Source organism: Cynoglossus semilaevis, chromosome 17, assembly GCF_000523025.1.
Source record: "Cynoglossus semilaevis isolate Cse_v1.0 chromosome 17, Cse_v1.0, whole genome shotgun sequence".
In the NCBI taxonomy this organism is placed as follows: Eukaryota; Metazoa; Chordata; class Actinopteri; order Pleuronectiformes; family Cynoglossidae; genus Cynoglossus; species Cynoglossus semilaevis.
This window is the reverse complement of record NC_024323.1, coordinates 2,921,775-2,932,851: the sequence shown is the minus strand read 5'-3', so window position 1 is coordinate 2,932,851 and position 11,077 is coordinate 2,921,775. Positions and strand designations below refer to the sequence as shown.

General features: G+C 40.6%; 1 protein-coding gene across 1 annotated transcript; it reads right to left on the bottom strand.

Moving 5' to 3' along the window:
- Nucleotides 1–2,677: 2,677 nt before the first annotated feature.
- Nucleotides 2,678–7,708, bottom strand: LOC103392735 (neurexophilin-1). The gene has a single exon (XM_025064807.1). It carries the CDS (start codon nt 6,637–6,639, stop codon nt 5,938–5,940), a length of 702 nt encoding a protein of 233 aa, XP_024920575.1. The 5' UTR covers nt 6,640–7,708; the 3' UTR covers nt 2,678–5,937.
- Between the last annotated feature and the right edge of the window lie 3,369 nt (nt 7,709–11,077).

Sequence of the window (11,077 nt, the reverse complement as noted above, 5' to 3'; positions counted from 1 at the left end):
GGTTGGTACCTTCCAGTGGACTCACCACCCGCAGGAAGGTTTGGGGGGGTTGGTACGGTGCAGTGTGATTTGGGTGGCGACTGCTTCCCCCGCGACCCAGTAACGGATGAAAATGGATGGAGTTTATATAGAGAAAGAGTGACTAAATACATTTCACCATTGCTTCATTGTAATTATCTATAAGCTTAACTGGTATGTTGACATTATATTGGCAATATTAAAGGGTTTGACCTCATGGCTAAAACTTTTATGTTAATGCTCAGAAAGCAGGTGAGGAAAATAAAAGTTATCCTGAACTACACTGCGTCATAGACTGGAGTGGGAAGAATAGGAGAGGAGTTCAAAGAGATCACACTGTTGGGAAGTAGCAGGTGTTAAAGAATGAAGACTTTAAGACCTTTGTAAGAAAACACATCAGGAGTTACTGCACTCTGTCTCTAAATAGACTAGATATACCTGCAAAGACGGTAAGGGATCAAAAGATAGTCATTAGAGACGTGACCTATAAGAATGGCACAAACTGGAAGCTAATTAATTGTTCAGGTAGGTTGGCCTTAAACTATGGTCATCTATTTACCTTTCAGTCTGGAAAAGAAGGCGAGAAGTGGCCACGTCAACAAATGGGGAAATATAAATGTACACATATACTGTATATATATTATCTTACCTAGCAAATATTTCATGACTCTGCAGTACCTCTGCCAACCCATGGGGGGTCGTGGAGTTACCTGTTGAAGATGAGGTAACTATCAAACCAAATATATATTATTATATATTTTTTCCTACATGACAAGAACCTAAAAGTTTGGTAAAGAACTGTCCCTCAGAGGCCACATTAGAAAGGATTATCCAGCTGATTCAAGTCACTAAATTCCACAGGAAATCTGTGGAGGGGAGACGAGGGTCAGGACAGAAGGCGACTGAATCTGCAGGATCTTTACAAAACAGAAATAGACTGAGACGTCTGGAGAGACGACTGCAGTCTGATCATTAACAGGAAGATACATAACTGAATATAACTGGTGTTTAGACACTAATATATTCAGTGAAAGTTCAAACAAGTGAGTGTATGTCATTTAAGTAAAAGTGTTCCTGTTTTAGCTACACTTGTGGGGTGTCTTTATGTTCAAGATTTTTACAGTTTTAGAGATTAGAATCAGTGGCTCAGAAGAGGCTTAGTGAGGTGCTCACAAAATGTGTGTTTGAGTGTGTCTTTTTTTTTTTGACAATTTCCTCCTGAAAATTTAACAGATTCTATTTGGTTGTTAGAATTAAAATTTTGGGGTTAAGACCTTATTCATACCATTATCTCTGCAAAGTAATTTTCACCTGTGACAACACTTTATTTAGTAATAGCACGTTGGTGCGCGGAAGACTCCTTTCTGTAAATCAAATGGAAATTAGATACACAACAGTGAATATTATGCTGTGAAAATGATCCTCATTGGAGGATTTAGGAGCTGATTTGATGTGACTGTTGTTTGAAAAAAAAAACACTGTCACATTATTAAAAGATGACAGCTGCATTTATTTCATTTAAAAAAAACAAAATCAGAGTGTGAAGAGGAAGTGTGACTGAGCTTGACTTTGTCAACACTGTAATGGAGGGGATGATGTTGCCAGGTGCAATATCTGCCAGCACAGGAATACTGACTCGTAATATGTCAAGGAAGGAAATTAATGACAATTAATGGAGTACACAGTTAAATGGTAGGCCAACACATCTTGTCATAAAACAAACAAATAACTCACCTTGTCTCCTTACATGTTGTCTTCAGTTTTAGAGTCCAGTTTTACAATTGAAGGTTGTTTATATATTCGCCCAACTAACTATTGGTCGAGTTTCTCATTACTCATTATTAAATACATGTGGTGTTCTGCGTGCCTTGTACTTGAATTGTACTTTGTTGCTGGACGATATGAAATCTCACCTCTTGTTATATTTAATGTTCATCATTAATGACATATTTTATATGCTACTTCCACTTTCTGTGCACGTGCTGCGATACCTGCATCCACGTGCAAATCTGACCCAGAATCTTGCTCTTCCCGCATTTCACATTAACCTCAATTTTGCTTCCTTCCAAATTAGATTCTCATTGTTCTGTCTCCGTGTTGACTTATTTGCTTCCCTTTCATCATCTTGGCAAGGTTATCCTGAGGCAGGCTGCATTTTTATGGGAACACACGGAGATGTGAAAGGCCTGACTTTTGGTGCTGGCCACGATTTAATCAATTATGTTTACCTATATTGTGGGATATATAGGGGAAATTATGGGAGTTTTCTGGGATTTAATTGTAGTGCAGTGTAAATGTAATGTCAGTTAAATCTTTTAATGTGCAGGAACACCAGGATGCACGCAGGAGAAACCAGTGATGAGACTGTGAAGAGATAAAGTGGAGGGGGGCTAATTAAAGGATAAAGTTGTGTTCATGCATCATTCCAGCAGAATCGGTTTCCTCCCCTCTCTCAACCCCTCATTTTGCTCATTTCTCTCCACGTAGTTGTGCAGGAGCCCTCAACAAAATTTTTGTTACATCTTTTTTTCCGCCAGTGGCTCACAGTGAGGGTCCGCGACTCAGAGAAAACAGAGACATTGGCATTGTTGACACACCCCTCCTTCACACAGGGTACAAGAAGAGATAAGACAGGACTCGTTTTCTACATTTAAAGTGGCCTAAGTACGTGTGTACTTTATTGATTTTTTCTTCTTAGAATGTTGAAAACCACAGTAAATGCCATCATGTCATCCATACAGTATATCATCCACATGACACGGAGGAACAAAACCATCAGTAAACAAAAGCTCAAACAGACGACCTCCACTGCATGACCCACATTTAAATACAACTTTATTCGCATCTGAGGACTCTTAGCTTTTATATTTATATTCATATATGTATAGTAGTGTATTTTCTGAAAGTTCTTTTTATTTTGTTACTATTCTTTGCTGAGCAGAGCAGTGTTGTCTTGCAGTCTCTAAGGCCAAATATCCGTCGACAACAGAGAAGCTGCTGCGGTATCAACCCGGTCAATCCCGGGTGAACACAACTCTCTCGTACACAAAGTCCAGCAGCCTGTCTTTGATTCACAACACAGAGGAGAAGGTGAAGTTTCAATGAGCATATTGCTGTAAATCTGAGAGGATCTGGGGGCAGCAGACTGAGGAGGTCCCTCTCCTCTGGCATCCTTGTTTATTTTATATATGCTTGATGTTGTATGTGGCCCTGGTCCGATCCCGGCACGTGTGATGTATCCAGCTCCTCCACGGACACGCTGGAGGAGAAGGAGGAGAAGGAGGAGGAGGAGGAGGAGAGGGGTGCAGAGTTCACTAGGGGGGTCTCAGTGTCACGCAATCCATTGGCATGCTCCTGTGGAGATTTCATGTCCTCGCAATCCACGGGCTTATGTCAGTTGCTTTGAATGTGGACAGGGAAAAAGGCTAAGGTTGCACATCCAGAGACTATGTCTGTGCTGTATGGGAAACAGATAGAGGGAAAAACACCTAGACAGGGAGGGGAAGTTTTCACTGCTCGTGTTCAGGTGGCTCAACGGTAAGCTCACCAAGATTAGCCAGCTTAGCCCAACATTGTGTGTTGGGGGGGGGGCTGATGGGCTGCAATAAGGAACCGCTGCGTAGGGTTCAATGCCAGGCTAAGGTTGTGGAGGGGGTGTAAAGGGCGGCAAAGTTATAGAGAAGAAGATGGGTTTAACATGAGTATGGAAGGAATATGAGTGAATGAATGAAACACAGCGGTAATAATGCGTTTTACAGAGACAGATCATCTCAGGTCCTAGCTGGAGTTTTTGTTCCTACCAGTGTTCCAGTGGGACCGCACTGTCTTGTTTTTTGATTTGACAGAAAATCTGTTGTGGCCAGAATCACTGATCTTGTTGCATTATTAGCTAGTTTTAGAGTAGTCAATGTTTCATAAATATTTTATGTTCTTGTTATTTTTATCCTTAACTGCATGTAAAAGGTATCAAGGAACATGTTCCGCTTAGTTCCAGGCTCTACCAGGCTAATGGGCTTCTCCTTTATAAGGCAGGATACAGTTCACAGAGTTTCCACCACAACTGCTAAACTACAACTACCTTTATCTCGTTTTATCACTGAAACCTATTAAAGTCAAAGGTTAAAAATGACTGAGATTCAAAATAACCCCCACTGATTAAAAACATGTTTAATTCTTGACTTAAAACTGCGACTCTTTCTGGTTCCTTACATATCCACTCCTCCCCACGCACTCCCAAAACAGCGAAGGTGACACATTTATCTCTCTGCTCCCCACAGGAGGGTGGCTTCACTGTGACCAGTCGCTGCAGCATAAGCCCACCTGGGACACCAGCGCACAATTTCATCCAGGCGCATGACACGCAGGTCTTTCTGTATCCTTGATACTGCAGAGTACAAGCATCAGCGCAGTAATCTGATGTGGTTGTTTAATGACTCTTCACACCTGTCCTCTGACTGTTCATTATTAATGAACCCAGAAATCATTACGTCCTTACAAGCAGCACAACAGCAACCTCTCCGCACACAAATGTCAGGTTGGCTAATTCATAGCTCCATTGTGCACCACTATACTCTGATATTGTTTGCCAGAGCGACATCAGATGGCCCAGCCAGTGGCCATTTATCTAAATGAGAGTAGTTAACTCCGGGCTGAGCTTTGGCTGCTGCTCCAACGTTAAAAAAAAAAGAAACACGCAACAATCCTGGACAGACACGTGCCCTCTGATCCTGCGACGCACTGACTTCCAGGACTGATTTTTCAGGAATACATTTCCCACTCTCATTGAAACCCTAATTAGTTTTAAAGGAGATTAAATAATATGTAATTATTATGATAATATTTTCATTTATTCGAGATAACAGGCCTACTTTAGTGAACGCTGTATTTGTCGGGTGAGAGCAATCTCCCTAGCAGAGTCAAAGTTATCAAGGCGTGAAATCAGGAATCCTGACGGCAACAGAATGTAATCTTTTTAATACAGAGGGGACAAAAGAAGGAGCTCCATACTCTACATCTTCTTCTCCACTTTAATTAAAACAGCTTACCGAATCTCGCCTCTCGCACTCCCTACCGCTGTCTCTCCGTTCTCTCTCTGCTATGTGAGGGCCGGCGCCGTCTCCGTGTGGAATCTAGTTATTTTCTTGGCGCTGAGCTCGTCTCGAGCCCTCGTCCGGAATCTTCACGACAATTGCTTTTGCTTGCGATTTCCAAATTTCTTGTGCTCTGTTTGTCTAATTTGCCTCTATCAATGAAGTAGGAAGTGACATAAGCGAATGATACAGGGATTACATTGTGCAGATAATGAACACGGTGACATTGACCTGGTGGTGTAGTCAGATGTGAGCGTGTGGAGAGATTTAAAAATGTAATTGTTTGATTTGAGAATGATCAGAGGTGAAGATTGAACAATCTTTTAGAATGCCGGGCTTCACATTCTTTAATCATTTCATACCATCTCTAAAGGAGAATGATAAACATTCTGAAGATTTGAAGATTCTTCTTCAAATCAGTCAGCACCTGCATTTGACTTTTCCCACCAACCCTTTTCTCATTTTGACTTTATAGAAGTGCAGTGTTGTAGAGGATGATATCTACAAAAGCACATTCAGACAACATTAACGTATGACCTTGTGATGAAGAGAAATGTCTAGAGAATAGAATGTTTCAATGCTGGACTGAGGTAAGAATGCAGCACAGCTCTATGATCTGCATACTGTAGATTTTGTTTGCATATTTTCTTTTTACATTTTGAAATAGTCAGGCTACAGAGAAGGGGTTTCTTTTTTCTATAGATGTCTCGCTGTAACGGTCTTATCGATGGCTCTCAACAGCCCTTCTTACCCCCTCATGTGTTGCAGTAATGCTTTTTAACCACTTAATCCTCTCCCCTCCAACCTCTCCTGCCTCCCACCAAGTGCTCTAGCCTGAAGGCAGGTAGGGCATCTCGTTATGATAGTTGTAGTCTGGGCAAACCTTCTGCACCAGGCGATAGTCTGTGCTGTAGAAGGAAATGTAGATGCAGATGACCTTAAAAGGCTTGGAACAAATCCAGGACACGTGGCTCTGAATCTGCTCCTGAAAGCAGGTCTTGGACGGATCGTAATTGCACAGCGAGGTGCGCTTGCTGCGATCCACCTTTTCGTAGTCCACGCGGCAGTTGAAGATCTTGGAGTCCTTAGGGTAGACCACGCTCTGGCGCTCCAGGTCAAACTCCACGGCCTTGACAGGTGGCACCAGGCTGACCGAGATGTTACCTTGGCCTGTGGAGTTATGGCGGAAGTAGACACTGAACGTGCCGTTGCCGTGATCCACAATCTTTCCCGTGATCAGCAGGTTGAGCCTCACGGTCTTGATATTGGAATAGAAGTCTCCCCAGCCGAACATCTTCTTGAACTTGCCCGTCTTTACGATGGGCCGGCGTTTAACCCTAGAACTGGAGGCATCAGGCTTGAGCAGGTCACTGCCCAACATTTCCCAGAACTCCTGTTTAGAAAATTCCTGCTTGGCAAAGGGGACTGGGGAACGGTAGGGCAGCTCCAGAGAGCTGTCATTAGCAGCTCTGCTCTTACTGTGAATCATCCAGCGGCTCAGGGGAGTCTGCCCGCTCAGGAGCCCCACCATCTTGGAGGAGACATCTGAAGAACTCTTAGAGCTGGAGGAATCATCTTCTTGACCCAGTGCCACCTGGGTAGAGAAGGTTAGAGGAGGAAGAAAGTGGAAGAAAAAATAGACATTTATTAGTGAGGTAGAAAGAAACCTGGACAGAAAACAAATTAAAGGTTTAATCGATATTTAATTTAGAGTTCATACCTCCAGTGCTAGTAACCATGACATTCTATCAATGTTATTTATATAAATAAGTCCCTGAAATTTTGCAGGTGTTGCTATAATTACATTCTTTTGTTTACCTCGGCTGGAAGAGAAAATGTACCTCTATGTCTGGTTTCCACAGCTGATACTGTATAACCCCTTAGTTTACTTGTAACGGGCTCATTTTCCTCCTTTAGCTACTGCTGGGGTCAGAATGTATAAACAAGGGATTGAAACAGAAAATCCACACCGAACCTGAAGTCACATACAGCCAGGTGCCTGCGTGAATGTTGACAGTTTAATCAATATCTTATTATTTTCTATCAAGGCTGTAATTTTATTGAAAAAAACACACAATGACAGACAAGGAGCCATGTCATCAAAAAGTGCTTTCAGGTGTTTTATCTCCTACAACAAAGGTTGAAAGTTGACTTCAGAACTGGGATACCAGACACGGAACTTCTATAATTTAATCACTTATTTTTAAATAATTAACATAATTCAAGAAATTAAGTGAGAAGAAGAAACATTGTTTTCCAAGAGTCTTAACCCCCGACCACATGCGAAGAGCAGAAAGACCAGAGGATGAAATATTATGTCCTATTAAGACTTTAAATATTCCAAATGACGGGAGAATCTGCAGCGGCACACACTCAAAGATGTGACAAATCAACATCAAATGAGGGGCAGAGACGAGAAGTGGAGGAGATAAGACAGCACTGCTGTGCTCAGCAGTAGCTTTGTGAAGAGGGGAAAAAAATTAAATGATGTGATGGAACATTGGAAGTAATAACCTCTTACCAGGTGATGGAGGTCTGTTTTTCTAAGGAACAATCCAGAATTAGTGTCATTTGAGTCGGCAGCATTTCCTCATGCCGAGTCTTTGATCAACTTACATTCATTTTCGTTGTAATTTATTCATATATTTATCTATCACATTTACACTTATATATATATATATATATATATATATATAAATGTGCTGAGATGGCACAGTACTGTATGCACATACCCTGACACACATTGATCTATAATCACTAATTTTTTGAGTTGCTGTAAACAGGAAGCCTTAGTGATGCAGATATCGATGGTTGAGTAAGTGTGTGTGTGTGTGTGTGTGTGTGTGTACCCTGGGAGGTTTTACACTGATACATAATGCATGTTTCTGTGTCTGTGCTCAGATCCGTTTGTCTTTACCTCCAGTACTTCCTCATATCGGCTTAGTCAGGATTATTAAATCGGACTCATTTTTATTCAATTTTATGCTGCTTTCTGGCTCCGATTTGTTTTACTGCACCACAGTCATTCAGTGACATTGATTTTCTATCTGTCGAAAACATGCATTTCCTTGCATATTGACTGTCACATTTAAACTGTCTTGCAAGGATTTCTTTCTGTTNTCTCCCCTTAAGCCCATGGGGATGTTGGAGGCCAGGCACCATCTCCTCTGGTTACCTATCTGCTGCTCCGCTACACTGCCACTCAGATCCTTCAGCCTCCCTTCAGGGGCTGAGAACAGCCCAGACAAGCACGGTGTCCCCTCCAAGGAAATAGTTCCAATGGTCTGTTTGGGAACTCATTAAAATAAACTTTAAAAATATATATATTGTAGGCTTACAGTACATAGTGAGTGAGCGACTTCATTGGAGAGAGGTCAGAACGGAGGAGGAGAAATAGTGAAGTGAGCATTGTGTTATTGTTTAAAAGACAATATCAGTGTCTGCCAGTGCTGCTGTGTCAGTGTGCAGCTTTATTGTCAAAGACAAAAGTTTCAATTGAGCTTGAAATAACACAACTAAAACAGTAATGCTTACTGCAGTAAAAAAAAAAAGCCCAGACATTCAGTAAAACTTTCAGAAACAGCTTAATGATGTAAGATTCAGTTATTATTTCCTATTTAGAAGTATGAGTACTCACACGGTATACTGTGTGCAGTTTTGCCTACTATGGTAGAAATATTATATGAATAAATATATGTTATTTATCATCATTTCAACCTGCTGCCGTCCTCCCATAAACCTAATATTTCTCTTATTCCTACATCATCTCAGCCAATCAGATGCCTCATATTAGTATCATTCCTCAGATTAGTCTGTAATGTGCCTTTAATTGTTGTAAACAGTGAACCTTGTGTTGCTTTGAGTAGTGCTGTCAAATAATGAAAAATAATTATCTGATTAATCACAGAAAGGCAGTGGATTAATCGTGATTAATTGTGTAGTCCCTTGTAACCCTTTGAACGATTCTGTCACCTGTGGACTGATCTACTGTCCTGCGCTCAGTGAGGCCGGTCTGACACAAACTGGGCGTCTGACCTGAAGATGTTAGTGATGAGATGATGGTTTTATTGCAAACTGCTTTGGTGAAACTAACAGATTGTGTATTGACTGTGTAACGACAGGTGGCTGGAGAGTGGAATTATTGGTTATTCAGAGCATTCTTGTTGTGTTAAAATGCATGGTTCAATAGAGAGCTCACAAATCTGCCTTACATGGCAAAGGTCTAGGGTTCGAGCACTGGAGAAAACATATACTTGGCACCTCCTGTTGGGCAGCCTATTACAACAGATCTGCTGTCAACACAGCAGTAAGTCAATGAAATTCACATTTATTTAATTATTTTTAAAAAGTAATGCGATTCATTTTTAAAAATGTGCAAAATCTAGTTTTGCCTAATTTTTACATTTAAAAAAATGACATTATTTTTATTTTAGTATTTCCACCATGGGGCTTATAGCATGGCACTGGCAATCCTCCATATATCCGTCCTGGACATATGAATTGTTTTTATTATTTGTGTTTTTATATGGGTCTGACAGGTAAACAGCATCCAGGCACCTGTCTGTGCAGCCTTAGCCTTGAGCCAACCCTTCATTCCGTACACTTGAAACATTCGCCGTGTGTGGATTTTTTCGAAAGGACGGACAAAGTTTTCTCTCTTCTCATAGACAAAGTTTATTTTGTTTCATGGAGCTTGGCAAAAAGCATCCTGGCATAAGTACTGTAGGCAAAGTGTGGGCGATGGTCTATCAGGTTCATAGCGAGGGGGAGGAAGTCCGGGGTGATTTTGTCATTTGTCATGTGCACTAAGTGAGTCAGTGAAACGGCTTGAGAAGATGGGAGGTGGCTGCAGGCTCTGTTGCTGTGGTAATTGTGAGTCATTCAGCCTCAGTGAGCACAGGCCCCAGGACTCTCTCCCAGCAGGGACCGTGTGGAGAGGAAGAAACCACACAAGGCTGCCAACTCAGGCAATAATCAGCCTGTTACAGTGACAGGTATGGCGTCCTAACACCCTTCGCCTGGTGTGAGGAGTGAACTCTTGCTACAACACAGTTCGGTGAACAGGGTGTCACTTTACTGAAATCTATGCCATAATTCTAACAGCAGCAGATGATTGGTGACAGATCAGTGCACCGCCCAAAAACAGACTTTTGTTCCAAAAATAGAAGTGCACACCAGTTTCTCACACTCTACTTGTTGGTTTCCTGAAAAGACACAATCTAAGAAAAATAACTAGCCAAGGTTATTTAAAAATAAAAACAAACCAACAAACCAACAAAAAAAATATTGCAGCGTGAAAAGTGTATGTCTGACGTCTTTGTGTTCATTTGCTTGTTGTTATTCACTCATTAGCCCTCATTAGTCGAGATATATGTTAAAAATGTAAAATGAAATACGTTTTTCAAGAATATACTAAATAATATCAGCAGGTATTTTAATGAAATATAAAAATAACCACAACACCAGCCAAAAGATTGGAAATATTTTCTGAAAATAAAGCAAAAAAAAAAAAACATTGTTCTTTTCATATCGATACAAAATGTGACCCAACGTCATTGGGAGTCAGGCATAGAGTCAAGTTCAAAAATCTAAGCTACATCCAAAAAAATTGATAAAATAATTAATAATAATAATCATCATCATAATCGTATACCCTTTATAATGAATTTCTTTAGTGTTACACAATTACAATCAATTGTATGCTGTTATTTTCCTGTTCTGCACGATTATGATCAGGATTTAAAAACTATTCGAGACTAATATAATGAATATATGCAGTGTATATTTATATATTTGTGTTTATACACAACATTTCAATAATGTTTTGTATCTATTAAAAAAATAACAATAATATATGAATTCAAATATTTATTCTATTCATTCTATGTTGCATTCAGGTACATAGTCACCTTGGACCTCAATGCTGCTACTACCCACAATGTAACGACAGTGAATTGTCTGTGGTTTTA